At 36.5% G+C, this 18,987-nt stretch overlaps 1 protein-coding gene across 3 annotated transcripts in view; it reads left to right on the top strand.

Moving 5' to 3' along the window:
• The window catches only part of USP34 (ubiquitin specific peptidase 34), a 181,468-nt gene that overhangs the window by 148,616 nt on the left and 13,865 nt on the right, over positions 1-18,987 (top strand). For 2 of the 3 annotated variants that reach the window (XM_080920351.1, XM_080920353.1), the window contains exons 63-74: positions 2,914-2,962; positions 3,048-3,152; positions 3,231-3,275; positions 3,768-3,872; positions 5,386-5,533; positions 9,173-9,807; positions 12,114-12,271; positions 13,957-14,035; positions 15,436-15,562; positions 16,774-16,881; positions 18,069-18,173; positions 18,289-18,413. In XM_080920351.1, the coding sequence (XP_080776477.1) occupies positions 2,914-2,962; positions 3,048-3,152; positions 3,231-3,275; positions 3,768-3,872; positions 5,386-5,533; positions 9,173-9,807; positions 12,114-12,271; positions 13,957-14,035; positions 15,436-15,562; positions 16,774-16,881; positions 18,069-18,173; positions 18,289-18,413 (1,789 nt within the window). The remainder of the gene's footprint in view (positions 1-2,913; positions 2,963-3,047; positions 3,153-3,230; positions 3,276-3,767; positions 3,873-5,385; positions 5,534-9,172; positions 9,808-12,113; positions 12,272-13,956; positions 14,036-15,435; positions 15,563-16,773; positions 16,882-18,068; positions 18,174-18,288; positions 18,414-18,987) is intronic. The other variant, XM_080920352.1, reaches the window with a different exon arrangement.

An 18,987-nucleotide genomic window follows, 5' to 3' on the forward strand; every position in this document is an offset into this window, starting at 1 on the left:
CCAGCAACTATACTTCCAGGTTTCTGCCCCCAAACAGAAAGATATTTATGGAAAGGTATTTATTAAAATACCACTTCTAGTATCCAAAAACTGGAGACAGCCAAATGTTCTTCAGAAGGGGACTAGTCATTGACAAATTAAGGAATCCATTCAGTCCCCAGTAGTTGTCTGCCTGCCTGTTTGTTTTGTTTGCTTGTTTGGGGTTTTTTGTTTTTTTTTTTTTTTTTTTTAAACGAAATGTGGAATTCATCTGTGTTACCATATAGAAGTCTTTATTATACACACACATCCTCTCCTTTCCTCTCCTTCTTTGAAAAGACTAGGTAGAGAAGATTGTATATATTTGCTACTTCTAGGAAAAGGGAAGTTAAGAAAGAGAATGTATGTGTATATAGCCAATCCATATTCATGCATTTTCTGTTTACAAAGTCACATACTTGCTCAATTTATCTGTAATGCTAAAACGTAAATACTTGAGGAGCTTCCAGTTACTATCCACAGACACGTGTGTATTCAGAATGGTGAAAATTGGAGTTTGCTGGCACTGCTTTCCCAGCTGAGGTCAAACAAGGCAGTAATCTGCTGTCTTGTGTTGCTTTTCATGTTGTAAACAAATGTACTTTTTATGATGTATGCCACATTTTAAAGATATTTGTGCTTTTCCATTGGTTATGTCACTGTTTAAATGGTTCCTAAGAATAGTGCTGAAGTGCTGTTTAAGTGTTCCTGAGCTTAAGAAAGGCTGTGCTGTCCTCAGTGGGAATGAATATGGTAGACACGTTTCATTCAGGCATGAGTTCCAATGCTGTTTGGCTGTAAGTTCAATTTTAATTAATCATACATAGCTAAGGTGTCATTAAATGGAAACACCTGTAAAATATGGTAATGTATTATTACTCAGCTGAAAATATGTGTCAACATGTCCACAGGGACCTAGTTCTGTGTTGTGTTTCTATAGCATGATGATTTGGTTTTTGGTAATTCACTGTATCATTTTATAGAATGTGACTACTCAGATATCAAGAATTAGCTATAAATCAAATCATCAGTTAATATGGTTTTGAGAGAAAACATGGTGGAAGGCACAGAAATGGACACTTGACAAAACCAAATGGTTTTGGGGGGGGTTGTTTGTTTTATGTTTTGGTTTGTTTTTTTTTGTTTGTTTGTTTGTTTTTGTAGCTTTAGTTTTTGAATCCTATAAATGTTTTGTATAATTATAAGCAAGTATATAAGAAGCAGTATTTTAAAGTCAAAATGGAGGTGATATAGCCTGCAGAGGAATTAAAGAACATGTTAACTGTGAATTTCCAGCAGGATGTACACAAAGGACAAGAAGTAATTGCAAAATTATTTAAGCTGTCTTAATAATCGTGTTGTTACTAATATGATAGAATTATTCTGGAGGTATTGTACTTCTTGCCCAGATACTGGGGAAGTGAGTGAGATTCTTGGAATGCACTTATTTACTTACTTACTTTGTTTTTGAGCAGCACGGAGACTAAACAGACTATTCTGGGGTTCATGTTTAAAGGACTCAATAGTATACTATAGGAGTTTCTGTTGCGTTTATGTTGAACAAGGTACAAATCAAAAGTAAGAATTATTGTGCTGGAATGTAAAACACATCAAGATGCTTACACTGATAATCTCAGAATGGTACCAGAAAAGAAAACTTGAAAAACTTGTTGGCGACGTTTGAAATACACTGAGAATGAAACCTTTGTTTTGAAAACTGATAAAAGGAAATGGTGTAAAGCAATGTTTATCTTACTGCAAGAAATAAACGTCCATGTCAACCAAGTGGCCAATGAGAGGACGTTCATCCATACAGACGGTTCACGGAGTGCTGGGATTAGAAAGTCAATATTTTGTGCCCTAAGTGAGATGATGCTTCCAAGGTCATCACTGGTGGAATCCCTTCTTTATGTGTCTCCCCGAGGAAAGTCCACATCACAACCTACAAAATGTCCTTGATTAAAAAGTGAAGCCTAGATCTGATCAAGTCTTTAGATGTGCTACTATTGTACAGGAACAGAGGAATGTGCTTAAAACAACATCAGGATTCATTTAGCAAAACATAAATATTGGAATTGCTACAGGACAAACTGCTTTCTTCAAAGGATAAATTGCAGTAAAGTTCCAAGGGAAACTAGTAGATTAAGCATTTTAAAGACATTAAAAGCAATTGTAACTAAAGACTTTCATTCAGATCCAGATTGAAACAAATTATAAAATTTTTTAGACACTTTAGGAAATGTGTTCACTGATGATGTAAGATAGCAAAGATTTGTTGCCTTACTTTAGGTGTGAATAATGGTACTGTGGTTATGTTTTTTGAAACTTACCTGAGATAATGTATTGAGATTTATGGATTAAATGATTTAAAAAAAACAAAACAAAACAAAACCACCCAAACCCGTGGAATTTGCCTCAGAACAATGCATAGTGAATGACTGGCGGTAAGGTGAACAGGATTGGCTATGATTCGGGTAATACTGAACTTGAATGATGGGGTCTTGACACTCTTCCTGCTTTTTAAAAATATTTCTGAGTTTTTATAGGTTAAACATATTTCCTTTAAATTATACAGTAAAACTAATATATCTTAGGACTTTGGAAAAAGCTGTCAAAATAAAATCAGACTCATTTTAGCATTTTAAAATATTAATTTTATTGATTTGATGAAATGGAAATAAGGTAGTCTTGGTGTTCCATGGTCCAATTTTGAAAAATTGCCTGAGATGCTTAGCAGGCAAATGTAGCCTTCAAACACTTCCCCTCTCCCCAGGTTCTATGGTGGCAGGTGATATGGGTGTAATGGGCTTGACAGGTCTCGTGCATGTCATGCTGTTAAGAGCTAAAAGCTAGTACACATGGAAAAGATTTATTTCCACTAATATTTTCTTTTAGGCATTTGACATTGTCACAGACTGACATGGCTGCACTAACAGGAGGAAAGGTAACCCCTTTACTAATAGTAAACAATTCAGTCATTCTAAAAGCAATGTAGTAGTTCTCAAACAAACAACTTGTGTTTTTAACAGGGATTTCCCTTCTTATTTCAACATATCCGCGACGGCATCAATATAAGACAAACTTGTAATCTAATTTTTAGCCTGTGTCGGTACAACAATCGACTTGCAGAACATGTGAGTACTGAAAGGATTCTTCAACTTTTTTTATAATTTAAAAAATGATATTTTAAAGTCCTCCTTTTTCTGTTTCAGATTGTATCGATGCTCTTCACTTCAATAGCAAAGTTGACACCTGAGGTATGTAAGGGTTTGCTAACAGGTACATAATTGGAACTAACAGCTAATTCTCCTTTTATTGCAAATATAGTTTTCCAACTAATTATGAATATATACATGTAAATTCTGTATACCAGAGTGCTACTTATTTAAATTATATAAAATTGATTTAAACATTTTTATTACAAAACAAGATAAATATATTATCTAAAACATACATTAATTAACTCTATTTAGCCATGTACAGAGAGAGAGAGAAAGAGAGAACTTTGACTTATTTGTAAACAAATAAACATGAATCACTTTTTTTGCTAAGTTCATTTGACATCCAGAATAGAAGTGCTCCATGTTGCTTCTGTGTATGTTCTCATTCTAACTGATGGGACATTTTATGGTTGTCCATGTTCATAGGTAGGAGTGCTGTCTAAGCTCTGCCAGCTCAGATTTAAATCAGAGCAGATGTAAATGAGGCTAATAGAGGTGTGTCTCAATAAAGATATGTGTGTTTTACAGGCAGCCAATCCATTCTTTAAACTGTTGACCATGCTAATGGAATTTGCTGGTGGGCCTCCAGGAATGCCCCCCTTTGCATCTTACATTCTGCAGAGAATATGGGAGGTAAGTCTTGAAGAATATGTTTCCAATCGTCCTCAGATTTACCTTGTTTTGTTTGTTTGTGTCTTTCTTTTTCTTTCTTTCTGTCTGTCTTTCAAGATTTATTTATTTATTCTAAGTATATGAGTACACTATATCTATCTTCAGACACACCAGAAGAGGACATTGGGTCCCATTACAGATGGTTGTGAGCCACCATGTGGTTGTTTGGAGTTGAACACAGGACCTCTGGAGGAGCAGTCAGTGCTCTTAACGGCTGAGCCATCTCTCTAGCCCTGTTTCTTTCTTTCTTTCTTTCTTTCTTTCTTTCTTTCTTTCTTTCTTTCTTTAATTTATTTTCTTTATATCAAGGGTAATTTTACGTACAGCAAAACAAAATATAGCAAAATTGAGTGGAAAGTTCAGATACCTCCTATCAGCCCTTACCTTCATGCTTTTTATACTGTTTCCACCATCTTACATCTGTCTTCTTCCTTGAATTCATGGCTTCAGACAGTCGGATATTGTCATAAAGAATAATTTTTTCAATGAATATTTCATAAAGCAACTAGGATCTCTAGAAATATTAACCAGGTGTTGTTAGCAGTTGACAAAAATAATAGAAGAAACACCAAAACCATTTGTTGGAGAGTCATTGCTGTGCTAACAGGTTTTTGTAATGATTGGAAAAATCTCAAGGCCCAAGTAAGAAAACCTTTTCTCAAAGGGCCAAATGCCATCACACATTCTGTTGAAATAATTTAACTGTGCTGTTATAACCTAAAGGCCATTCATGCAGCAATAAATAATACGGTTGTTCAAATCAAGTGACAGTTTGGCCTATAGTCTAAAGATTGCCAACGGCCACTCTCCCATGAGAAGAATCTTCACAGCAGTCCAAGTACTATTCTCATGTAATAGTGTTAATTTGAACATTGAGTTAAGGAAAGGACAGATGAGAAACTCTAGGAAATTAAAGGGGTTTTCACTTCCCTGTAAGTGCTAGTGATAAAATGCAGGATTGAGTTCTATCAATGAACCATATCACCAACCAAGATACATTTAAGTAAATTAATAAACTTAGCACGTCCGTTGGAATCTCATGTTTATCCTGCATTATTTATAAACTGGCAACAATTTTTTCCTGAGCTTCTCTTGCTACTTATAAGTAAATATATTTAGTATAGTAGAAGAACATGGGTAAAACTTTTGTGAAGACCCTAGTATAATAAAAAGAAAAAAATAATGAGCTAGAGAAATGGCCCAGTAGTTTAGAGCATTTGTTGATTTTGGAGAGGACCCAGGTTCAAATCCCAGCACTCATGCACCTACATGGCAGCTCACAATCACTCTATTTCTAACTTCCTTGGGAACACACGTGGTGCACAATTATGCATGTAGCAAAATACTTACACAAATAAAATTGATAAAGAAAAAGTTAGATAAATAAATATGTAATGGCATATACCAAAAGAAAGTAAAAATCAAATTCTCATTCAGTTAACCGTATATTGTATTTTTGTCATTTCATTTATAGGTTATTGAATATAATCCTTCTCAGTGTCTGGACTGGTTGGCAGTGCAGACACCCCGAAATAAGCTGGCACACAGCTGGGTCCTCCAGAATATGGAAAATTGGGTCGAGCGCTTTCTTTTGGCTCACAATTATCCTAGAGTCAGGACTTGTAAGTCTAATGTTTAAAATTTAGCTAATTATTCATTGTTCAAAATTATAGGTTTGTTTTACTGTTTGTTGGTTCAATTTTTAGGGTTTTGGGGAAGTTGGGGGTAACCCAACGATAATACCTGTTATCATGGGAAACTCTGAGGTGTGTTATAAAAGACTGTGTGTGTGTGTGTGTGTGTGTGTGTTTTAATATTTGAAAATCTTGACACTATGAGTATGGTATTTTGTGTTTTGTTTTTAAGCGTTACTGAAGAAAGTAACAGATGAGAAATTACTTTCTTAAATGTAACTCTTGATTTCATGACAGCCAGAGCTACATAGTAAAACCCTGTCTTGAAAAACAATAAACAATAAAATTAACTCTTGAGAATGTTAAGATTAAAATAATAGTTAAGCTAGAAATTATGGATGTAATTTTGAGAGTTAACATATGTCTTTTTGTGTATAAGCTATTGGAGAATAAACAGACATTCTTAGAAGTCAATTGGAAAAAAGATATTGCATGAGACAGGAAATTGTTGGTAAACATAATGTATTAACTTTATAGTTCAAACAGATAAAAATCAAAATTTATTTTTAAAATGTCTTCAGTCCATGACATGCTATGTCTCAGCTGAGAGGACTGTACCTCACTGACAAACACAACTAGTATTCATATGTTGTTTTCTAAACACTGTGAGAAAAGACAGGCTTTAAGGACAGGCAATAACCAGAATGAACTGTTGCTTTAAGGTCAGTGCAGTGCCTTAAAATGTAGAAATGCTCAGTTTACTAAACGATGTGGCTGTATCGGAGACACACAGAAGAGAGGCACACATACAAGTTCATACTGATTCCCAGCACTCAGGTGGTGGCTCGCAGCACCCTGGGACTCCACCTCTGCTGCACTCTTGTGGCCTTGACTGCCTTGAGGCTCCGACTGGGACACAGACATAAATACAAGCACACCGCAGTTCAGTAACTAAGGAGACTACTGAGTTATGTGTGCATACTCCTCAAGAGGTGGATCCACCTTTTCGAGAGGTGATTTGACAGTGAGGAAACATGACCACCCGGCAAGTGCCAAGGCTCACATCCAAAAGCCCACTTGAAGAGTGTACTCCTGACATGCTGTGGTCTTTGTTCTCCTAAACTCCTAATTTCTGAGCCAAAACATCAGATAACCCTCTCTTTGAGACATTCTTTAAACTACTTGACAGAACACCTCACAGTTCAAGTCATTGAACACAAGGAGGCTGAGAAACGGTCAGACCTAAGAAGAGCCAAACGAAATGTAATAGTTAAATATCACGTGTCCAGGCAGGCTCCTGGAAGCAAACAAAAGCATCCTGGGACAAAACTAGTGAAAAGTATGTAGTAAACATTAATTTTTAATTTGCCTTTGTTAGTCTCTTATTATTCACAATAATAGTGGAGAGAGAGAGAGAGAGAGAGAGAGAGAGAGAGAGAGAGAGAGAGAGAGAGAGAGAGAGAGAGAGAGAGAGAGAATATGTCAGTGGAGGTCACCCATGCACGTTCATTAGTCCTCTGCCCAGGAGCTTGCTTCCTCCCACATGTTATTTATCCACAGTGCCGTTTTGGAGGTTTGTGGGGGTTTTTTTTTTTTTTTTTTTTTGGCCAGATGTCACACTAAGTTCATGATGGTGCTGTGGAAATGAATGCTTTGACATAGTAGTGACGCTGTGATGTCACTCCTACCAAAGGCCGTGGTCTTTGTTCCAAGACCCTTTAAAAAATGTTCCCTCCCTTTTCCATTTGCAATGCCATTTCAGTACTTGAAATAAGTCTTTTATCCAAAATATCTAGTGACATCCCTTGTAAGCCTGCTCAGTGAGGATTCTGACCTGGGTAGATGCACCTGTACTCCTGTAATCTCAGTGACGGGCAGAAGCATTACTCTGAAAATTACAGTTGAGCAGCTTAGCAAGTATCATGGCTGTTAACAAGAAGAAAAATCTATTAGTTAGAAAACATTGTTAGTTACTATCTTAAAATTTTTATCATTTAATAATAGAAAAAGAAAGTGTTTTCAATATTAGGGTCTAATTCAAATAACATAAATGAAAAACTAAAGGACTTATAACTTACCAAGTATAACATAGTTAAGGATTTGGGCAAGGCATGGAAGGCACACTGTCAGTGTCTGCCTCTGGGAATCAGTGGTGGGCACAGGTCTAAACTCAAGGACAGCCTGATACCCACAGTGATTTCAGGCCAATCAGAGCTTTATAGTGAGATCCTGTTTCAAACAAAACACCAAAAGGGGGCTAGAGAAAGTCGAAGTGCTCTTCCAGAGGTTCTGAGTTCAATTACCAGCAATCACATGCAGCTCACAACCAACTGTAATGGGATCTAATGCCCTCTTCTCACTCAAACATAAAATACATAAATAAATAAAATCTTAAAACAATTTAGATATATTTTAGCCAGGTGAGGTAGTGCATGCTTTAATCCCACCACTTGGCACTCAGAGGCAGGTGGATCTCTCTGAGGCTGGAGTTGGCCTGGTCTACATTGTGAGTTCCAGGGCTGCTAGAGATACATAAACATAGCAGAGAAAAGCAGAAAACACCCCCGCCCCCAAAGTCAAAGACTTATACATAGATTTCTTCCAAGTTTGATAGTATAAAAAAAGACCTGGTGTCCAGCTCAGGTTTTAGCTTAATACAAATGGACTCACCTACTAAGTTACTAGCAGCAACATGATAATCAAAAGCTTAACGGCATGCAAAAGGTGGGATTCTCTTAGAATAGCTTTTAGAAGGTTTGGGGAGTGTTTGTTTGTTTGTTTGTTTGTTTGTTTGTTTTCAAAAAGAGAGGCAGTTTTATTGAGAAACAGTTTTCCTGTTGATTGAGTTGCCTTAGACTTTTAAAAGGCTTTTAGCTAATGGTGCCTTTAGTCCAGGGACTTGGCATACCATGGGGAGATTAGAAACAGCCTGGGCTCCACATGGCAACACACCTCCCTCCAAAAAGGGATGGGACTCTCAAAAGTTACATATTCTGTCAGTGGCGTGTGTGTGTGTGTAATTATATGTTTATATTTTTACCTTTATAACTTATGTATGTTATATGGCATTATCTTTAAATTATTACAAAACAATTTATTAGGATGTAATATCTAACTTAAGACATAAAACAGATGATTCAGTGGTTTCAAGTGCCTTTTGGTAAGGCTTTTTATTCAAATTTTTTCTCTTTATTAAATTATACTATTTCTTTAGAAGAAATAAATTCTGAGGTGGAAAAATGCTCCATTGTGGAAAAACTGAGGAGAATAGGCTGGAAAATTAGTTTTGATAGCCAGTGCTTGGGAGGAGAAAAGTGGGAGGGAGTTCAGAGCTAGCTTGGGTAGCAGGAGAGTCTGTCTCCAAGATAAAGGAAAAGCATTTTCAGTCATGGTGATTATTGTTGCCACTCACATACAGCTGTGGTAAATGGAAGGTCTGCCCCTATTACCCTTTGGGAATTTTTCTTCTAGACAGAGGGTAAATCAGAAGGATATTTAAAAGATGTCATGTCCCTTAATTTTTATTTATTTTATTAATAACGGGAAGAGTGGTTTTGTGTTTAATAACTGCTCTTCAGTCTACTAAAGTCATTCCAGGATCTGACAGTTCTGTTTTACATTTTATAGCTGCAGCTTATCTTCTGGTGTCCCTTATACCAAGCAATTCATTCCGCCAGATGTTCCGGTCAACAAGGTCTTTGCACATCCCAACCCGTGACCTTCCACTAAGTCCAGACACAACAGTAGTCCTACATCAGGTCTACAACGTGCTCCTTGGTTTGCTCTCAAGAGCCAAACTTTATGTCGATGCTGCTGTTCATGGCACTACAAAGCTAGTGCCCTATCTTAGCTTTATGACTTACTGTTTAATTTCCAAAACTGAGAAGCTGATGTTTTCCACATATTTCATGGATTTGTGGAACCTTTTCCAGCCTAAACTTTCTGAGCCAGCAATAGCTACAAATCACAATAAACAGGCTTTGCTTTCATTTTGGTACAATGTGTGTGCTGACTGTCCAGAGAATATCCGCCTTATTGTTCAAAACCCAGTGGTAACCAAGAACATTGCCTTCAATTACATCCTTGCTGACCATGATGATCAGGATGTGGTGCTTTTTAACCGCGGGATGCTGCCTGCCTACTATGGCATTCTGAGGCTCTGCTGTGAGCAATCACCTGCATTTACTAGACAACTAGCTTCTCATCAGAACATCCAGTGGGCCTTTAAGAATCTCACACCACATGCCAGCCAATACCCAGGAGTAAGTACAGCTTATATTTTTAATATGTTTTCCTGTATATGGTTAGCAATACATTTTCTTTCATTTAAGAAATTACAAAGTATAGAATAGTCTCTATCTTTAATCTATTCACCTACTCTGTCTTTCCATGCTGGGAATTGAACCCGGGCTTATGTTCCTGCTAGGAATGCTCTTGGCAACTGAGCTACATTTCCCCCTCCCAACCTTTTTTTCCCCTCTAAATATTTATTTTATTTTATGTGTATTGTTTTGTCTGTTCAACACATTTAATCCTGATGTCCCCTGAGACCAGAGAATGGAGGAATTTCCTGGCACTGGAGTTGTAGATGATGACAAGCTCCATGTAGATGCTGGGATCAAACCTAGTGCCACTAAGAACTTAAAATGTTTGCTTTCTTACTTACCCTCATATCACAGTATATAACCTTTAAAGTAACTGACTATATTTTCTTATGCTGATACTAAACATTTGTTGCCTGTGGCACATACCATGTATTGTTTTCTTGTTTTAACTTTTGTTTGGCCATGCTAAGCAAATACTGCCAACCCACATTCTTCATTATTCTGCAAATGCATCTTTAATGTATACCTACCGAAAAGATCAAGACCACTTTATGGAGTCTCATTTTATAAGAAAAATGTTCTTTATTAGGTTAAACTGTTTTTGTTAGTTATATAGTACATTTAGAATTTCTTACCCAGACAGAATAGCATATTTTTCAGTTCAGACAAAGAGTGCTTGTAATGAAAACAAGAAAATATGTTCATTCATTCAGTATTAGAAATGAAATGTGAGGCTGGAAAATGAAAAAGAAAGACTAGAGTGTCTGTCCTAAGCTGAAGGAAGCATGGTAGTATTGTTTTAGGTAGGTTGCTTCCACCTTGGTTCACATAAACGATATTTAACTTAGTTCCCGTGATACCTGTCTCTATGAACTGGTTCTTCTTTCTTGACTTCAGTCAGATGTAGAAGTTCTTCTCTTTTTCCTTCTCTCTTTTTTTTCTCCCTCCTTCCTTCCTTTTCTCTTTCCTTCTTCCCTCCCTCCCTCGCTCCTTCCCTCCCTCCCTCGCTCCCTCCCTCCCTCCCTCTCTCCCTCCCTCCTTCCTATCTGGTAGAACTTAACTATTAGGAATTTTGATGAAAATTGTGTTGTAAAAATTTAAAGCTATGGGGCTAGAGAGATGGCTCAGTGGTTAAGAGCACTGACTGCTCTTCCAAAGGTCCTGAGTTCAATTCCCAGCAACCACATGGTGGCTCACAACCATCTGTAATAGGATCTGATGCCCTTTTCTGGTGTGTCTGAAAACAGCTACAGTGTACTCACATACATGAAATAAATAAATAAATCTTTTAAAAAAATAAAGCTATTCATTTTAATTCATTAATAACTGTCAGAGCTCAACTGTTACTTCATATTTATATAAGTAAACTAATTTATAAAGCCACACTAATAACTTTATTAAATACTTTTTTCTATATTTTATGACTAACTGTTAATTTAGAATAATGTTCTAAATGTTGGTACAAAGTGTGTCTTAGAAACAGCATTAATTGAGGCTTCATTTAAGAGTTGAACATCCTTAAGACAAAGTGAGTGAAATGCTTTTGAGGGTAAAGCCATTTGCCCAAACTGATGCAGGACCTGAGTTTTATCCCTGGGATCCACATAGTGGAAGGAAAGAAGCAACTCTGAAAAGCTGTCCTTTGCCTTCCATTTACATGCACCCTGCTCTCTCTCCTCCAATAAAAATGTTCTTAAAACAAACCAATGGTTTCTCGTTTAATAAAGGAAAGGAACAGATAGTACGTATAGCCTGTCATTTAGATGCACTTTTGAATTTAAAATGCTAGTATTTTAAACAGCATTAAGACTTTTATCTATATGAATTTTGGTGAATTTTAATTTTAATGATCGCACAGATATGTCCAGCATGGGGCTTGAGAGCCACATACAGCCTGTATAAACTCCAGGATAGTCTTGAGTACTGCCCAGTACAAAATCTTGAATAAGTTTAAAATGTAATGTTTTATTTGGTTAAGTTGATTACATGGCTCTGAGATAAGAGCTTTATTGATGACAATGTCATGCAATAATATTGAAGGTTCTACACTTGTGACAGTATGTAATGTTCAAATTTAAGTAGATTTTATTACTGACTTTATGATCACTGGTTTCTGTAGTAGTGAGATTAATTTATGATTTTAGTAGTTGACTGTTGAATATTCATTTAGAAATGGGAAACAGACATTCTAAAATGTTGAAAGGTTAAAAGATCACCATTTTATGTATTTTGCCTCTTTTCAGGCTGTGGAAGAACTGTTTAACTTGATGCAGCTATTTATAGCTCAGAGGCCAGACATGCGAGAAGAAGAATTGGAGGATATTAAACAGTTTAAGAAAACAACCATAAGCTGTTACCTACGTTGTTTAGATGGCCGCTCTTGTTGGACTACTTTAATAAGGTGAAAAAGATACTCTTTGACCATTTTTTGGTTGGTTTTCCAAGTAAGAGCATGGGACCTTTCCTTTTGACATTAAAGGAAAAATAATTTATATTATTTACAACTAAAAGTAGCCTTTTTGTTGGCCTTTACTATACACGTGTAACTAAGGTTGACCTTGAACTTCTGAACCCCGTGCCGACTAATCCTATGTTCTGGGATTACAGGCTAATGCTACTGTGCCATATTTCTGTAGTGTTGGGATCAGAGCCAGGGGCACTCTGCCAGCTCAGCTGCATCCTTGAATTTTTCAAGGTTATCATGAAACATTCCTTTACTAAGGAAATTTTTACCTAATTTAAACAATATTTATTTGTTTGTTTGTTTGTTTATTTGTTTATTGGTTTATTGGTTTGGTTTATATTTGTGATTGTCATCTCTGAATGTTTAAACGGACCTTAATGTATATAATCTTCTGAAGTTTAAAGGTCCTATCTATGGCAATTCATATTTGGGTAATTCCATTCTAGAGACTTGGGAAACAGCTTTTGCATCTTAAGATGCGTCTGAATATTAATCTCTCTTCCATTTTTCTCAGATCTATTTGGCTTCATAGGAATTAGCATAAATAATAGAACCATCTATGCAGTAAATTGTTCTGAGCTCTAGAACTGACTGAAGGACTTAGAACGTAACTACTGCAAATTCCATTTTACTTCTTTATGTATGGAAATTAAATTTGCCCAACATGTTGTAGTGCTGAGAGGATGTAAAAGAATTTAGTACTAGGGGAGTCTTCAGTGGGCAGTTTGTGTGTGCTTTCCTTAGAATACTGAACTAGTAATAGTAAACCCAAGAGAAGATGAGGTTAGCTCTTTCACAAGGCTTCTGTATTTGAATCTTTGGTGGTCTACAAAATGAAATAAGCACTTTGCCAAATCCATTTAAAGGAACTTTCTTAAATATTTGGCATTCAATTCAATATGGTTTATTGTTTGCCGCTTTTTCCATTTAAGTTCTAGAGGTTTGCTGCTTGTTAAGTAAAGACAGGAAGCATCCAATGGAAGTAAGAGTCTGCAGTTCCCCTGCAGTAGCACTGTGTCTCCCCACAGAGGGAGCTCTGAGCACAGCAGTACCTCACAGGGTGCTCATGACCTTTAAGGTTTTCAGGTTTGTTCATGTGTCTCTCCCATACTCCCTGTATGTTAGCCTTTCTTCACCAAGCTGAAGAATGCTTTTGTAATATAGTATAAATTTACTATTATACAGACCTTAACAGAGGGTACTTAAAAGTAGAAATGTTTGTGTTTTCAGAGAATTTTTTTTTAACTTTGGCAAATTTGCAAACTTTATAGGGGGCATCCTAATGTGGAAATCTAAAATGTCCCATAACTGAGTGCCAACTGCTGGGTAATAAACTTGAGATTTAGATCGTTTTAGATTTCAGATTTGAGCTGCTCTTTCTATCCTGTATTACTAAGAAATGCTGTGCATGCCTGTAATTCTACATTGGGAAGTCAATGCAGGAGGATTGCCATAAAATAGAGGATACATAATAAAATCTCTTTAAAAATTCAAAACAACAGCTATAACCAGTTTATTTTATATGGGTAGAAAAGCCAGAAGCTTAAGCCAATTTGACTTCTGTGTTTTGTCGTCACCAAACTTGTCTGCTCTATTCATACTGGACTTTCTTCTTCTTCTAGTGCCTTCAGAATACTATTAGAATCTGATGAAGACAGACTTCTTGTAGTGTTTAATCGAGGGTTAATCCTGATGACTGAGGTAAATACTAATTGCTTTTTACTGTGAATGTATCTCATTCCCACAAGTGCCTACTTCATGTGTATAAAGAATTTATGCTGAACTTCCTCACAGGTTGTGACATTTTAGTTAGATGGGTTAGTACTCACTTTATATTTAGGTTTATTTAACTAGGTTTGTTTATTTTACTTAGTAAATACAAAATGAAATTTGTGTGTTTTATAATCAAGGATGCACATAATTTCCCAAGAGTTTATTTAGCAGAATAAAGACAGAAGGCACTGAGATGGTTGCACAACACTGATGCCTGCAGCCAGTTCTTCCCTGGGTTCTTACTTCACAAGGGTAGGATGGCTTAAGGCTGCCAAAAGTGCACTGTACTCTTCAGACTTGTGCTGGAGAGGAGATAAAATCAAACATTCAGAGAGCAAGCACTGCGTGGTTTTAGATACACTGTTGTTTTTTGTTTTCAGTTTTTGTGTTAGTTCATAGTATTTATAGAGTAGGAACAGAATAAAAAGCTACACTTTAAAAAATTTGGACTTTTGCAATGGTTCGTGGGGAACATTCAAATAGATTACTTCCTGAGTCCAAATGTCTACTCATTGCTAAGTACTGCACTAGGCAAAAGAATGTAGCAGTTAACAAAACATAAAATTCCTAGTCTGCCAGTTTACAGGATAAATAGTGCAATAGTTGGAATTTTTTTTAAATATATGATTAAATTATTTTTACACTAAAACCTCTACTTTAAAAAGACTGGAGTCTGAGGAAATGGTTCAGTCAATGAAGTTGTTATGTATGTATAAGGACCTGACTCCTAGAACTGCATAAAAAAAAAAAAACAGGCAGCATGCTCCTCACCCCAGCACTGGGAAGGTGAGAAAGAGAAGATCCTTGGCGTCTACTGTTTAGCCAGTCTAGCTGAGCATGCAAGCTCCTGGGTCTGAGAGACTCTGTCCAAAACAACAAAAATAAGCAGACAAAAAACAAAACAAGGAAGAAAGAAAGCGGGCAGGTAGGTAAGTGCAGGATTGTGGGGGAGAGCCCCTTTCTACCAGTTGTCTTCTACCCTTCCTAAGCACACCAGGTGAACATGTGCACCCACACGTGCACAGACACACATGCACACAGACACAAACATGTCTTCAAGAAGTTTTTTTTTGTAAAGGTAGAGAATGACTTTGGATAATGCCTGATATGCACACACATGAGCACACACATGTACTTACCACACATACAAAGTAGCTAAACAGGGAAGTTCAACTTAGAAAACAAGTAACATTTGCTTGGTATGCATACACACACACACACACACACACACACACACACACACACACACAATCTGAGTCTGAAGATGTAAAAGATTTTTGTCTAAAGTAAAAATGAAATTAAACTTTTATTTCCTAAATCACTTTCAGTCTTTCAACACATTGCACATGATGTATCACGAAGCTACAGCTTGCCATGTGACTGGAGACTTAGTAGAGCTTCTGTCAATATTTCTTTCGGTTTTGAAGTCTACACGCCCATATCTTCAGAGAAAAGGTTTGGTCTTGTGTACTTTTTGGTCTTTTAACATTTTGCTGCCATTTAAGAGACTTATTTTTCAAATGTGAGGCCTAGGAAAAGATTACTTTGTAGTTTCTTAGCCAGAGGTTCCTGAGCTAGTTAGAATTGTGTGTAGAATGTTTATCACAATCTCATAATGGAAAGGGGTAATGGAATGGTCTTAATCATTGTATTTATACCTCCTTAAAGACAATAGGCAAGCATAGTATAAGAGTCAGGATTTAGGAGATTGGAAAAGCTTCAATACACAACAAGTTGGATTTTTTTGTTTTAACCTTTATGGCTCATATTGGGTCATTTTTAGTGTCAGTGGAAATAAGTGTAAAATATTTATTACTATCCCTGTCTGTAAGCACCGAACTTCATGATTCTAGACAATGAAATGTGTCACTGCCTTATATCTGCAGTCTTGGTAACTTGAAAAGCTGAGACAGAAGAGCCCTAGAGCTTCAGAATTTAAGACAAACCTGAGAAAGATCACATGACCTCATCTCAACAAGAAAAGTGAAATAAAATTGTCACAATATAACTATAAATAGAATGTCATAATGTCCACAATATAATTATAGTGTCATAATATAGAAGTAGAATGTAATTGTCACAAAACCAGTTGTCACATACCAAGTACTTTAGGAAGCATGTTTTATGTCATTGACATGGATTAATGGATAAAGGAGCTTTGCACCCAAACCTGATTGAGTTAAGTCTGATTTCTGAAACCCACCAAAAGTTAGGAGAGACCGAGGTCTACTGATTGTCCTTTGATTTTTTTTTACACATTCACTGTGGCATGTCTTCCTGTTTTCTTCCACCCTTGCTGTGAACACACACACACAAATAATAGTAATTTTTTACAATAGAAACAAACGATGTAACATGTTTAGCACACACCTACAATCCTCACCCTCATGAGGATGACCCCAGGAGAACTGAAAGTCCCAAGCCAGCCTGGACTATAGCAAGACCCGTTCTCTTCTTGTTTCACCCTTACCCTGCTCCTGCCAAAAGGAAGAGCAGGTTTAATGTAGTCATCTAATAATCTCATGAAGTTAATCACTTAGCTTTCACCAAAACGTGTTGTATGTAATTAATTTGAAATTCTTTTGTTAGTATTACAACAAAAGAAGAAAACTATGAGGATCTGTGCTTACTCAAAAGCCCACTTATATGTGCTTTTATATTTGCAGATGTGAAGCAGGCATTAATCCAGTGGCAGGAGAGAATTGAATTTGCCCATAAACTTCTAACCCTTCTTAATTCCTATAGCCCTCCAGAATTACGAAATGCTTGCATTGGTAAGTCACTTGAAAAATAAAAACTGTAGGCCAATATTTATAATTTTTGTTTGTTTGGCCTTTTGTTTTATTTTGTTTTGTTTATATAGGTTGCGATACTAGATTTACAGTGTTGGAAGATGATGATACTTGTCTCTGTAACTCCCACAGACAAGCAGGACCGAAGAAAGTCAGGTCTTTTGTTAATATGCTAGTGTCGACACACTTGTGCTGAGTATGGAGGTCTCTTTCAGTTATCTGTAGGCTTCTTGCAACTCTAATCTTCTGATCCCACATGAAAAAGGTAGAATCATCCAGTGTTTACAAAGTGAAGGTCACCTGTAAAGGATATAGTTAGTTCTTTCACTGGATTGTTGGCCTTAAAAACACTTTTCACTACATAAAAACAAGATTGAGAGAGTACTGCTTGGAGGCGGATGCCAGAAAAGAAGAAATACAAGTCAGATGGTGACTCACTCTGGACATGGAACTAGAGTGGAGAGGAGGTGCCAGGTGGAGGCAGGGATTGCTTTTTTGTATTGCTGAATTTTTTTAATTGAAAACTTTAAATACTTCACTTGTCCAAATTTTTTTCTCAATAACTATAGACCCTTAAATTCATAACCCCTTTGTGAGCACTTATTTATAGAATGATAATGTGTTAACTGTTAAAAGAAATCTTCATTTTAAATAGAGTGAAGTTTTTTTTTACTACCTTAGGAACCTCTTGAAGTAGTGAGTGAGCATTAGACTAACTGCTAGTAATTTCTTAAAATAGCAGAAACACACTAATTGCCCATTATGAGATTGACTCATGTGGCTAGTGGCTGAGAATCAGTCCAGTCAGTATCACAAGCTTTGAATAGTAGGCTGCAGATGATCAGCTGTCTCTCAGACCCAAGGTGTTGTGATGGACTTTATAATATAAATAATCATGGAACATTGCTATTTGATGGGCTGTGTCTACATGGGAGCAGGGAGAGTGGGGGATGGGGATAGTGCTGTAAATGTTTGTCTTAAGCAATGGCCTCTGCTGTGCTTATCATAGCTCTTGATCCAGAGTTGGGCATCAGAGCATCTCCCTGTGTTGGGAGTTCCATCGTTGTGTAGTGCTCACCACACTAGAATCTCGTCAGGATTTATGAGTTCAGAAGCAGTAGGTGACTATAACCTCAGTGTTTTAATACTCAAATTGTTTTAATTTTCAGATGTCCTCAAGGAACTTGTCCTTTTGAGCCCCCATGATTTTCTGCATACTCTGGTTCCCTTCCTACAACACAACCATTGTACTTACCATCACAGTAACATACCAAGTACGTATTTATTCAGCATAATCCTTGAATGTGGTTGGCATGCATCATTCTGCACACTGAAGCTTGGAGATTTATTTTTTCCATTTATTCTTATTGTACACTTTTAATGTCTTAGTGTCTCTTGGACCTTATTTCCCTTGTCGAGAAAATATCAAGCTAATAGGAGGGAAAAGCAATATTCGGCCTCCGCGCCCTGAGCTCAATATGTGCCTCTTGCCCACAATGGTGGAAACCAGTAAGGTATGTTGGGATGCCAGGAAAATCGCATTTCTGTAGTACAAGGTAATCTGAGGTTTCCCCCTGGCGGTTAAGTCTGTTAGATTTATGTGAACGTTTTATGAAGGCTAATATTAGATTCATTTGGACTTTTTCCTTTAAGTGCTCTCAAATGTTGATTGGTATTTGCAAAATCAACAGTAAGCACTAGTTGTTAAGATTTTTTTTCTTCTTCTAAAAATATAGCTTAATAGTAAACCTTAGTTTGTTAATAGGCTAAATTGTAGCCATGCCCTGCATTTAAATCTACAGAGTTTAGTTAGGTACTTGAGATGTTTTCGATTTGGCCATATAATTAAGACCTCGTTTACTTTCCCTACAGTCAGATTCTTATTAACTACCCATAATGTCACTGATTGATAGATTGATCATCTGGCTTCTGTTCTCTAATGCTTATTCTAAAATCGTACCAATTCTAAATTATTGAGACAAGCTATGTTAACATAGGATAATTTACCTTAGTTTTAACATTTTTTTAAAAAAAACTTTTTTTCCACTTTAGCTTTCTTTACCCACACCTTCATCTCTTGCCTATTAT

Source organism: Micromys minutus (genome assembly GCF_963924665.1).
Source record: "Micromys minutus genome assembly, chromosome: 1".
Classification (NCBI taxonomy): Eukaryota; Metazoa; Chordata; class Mammalia; order Rodentia; family Muridae; genus Micromys; species Micromys minutus.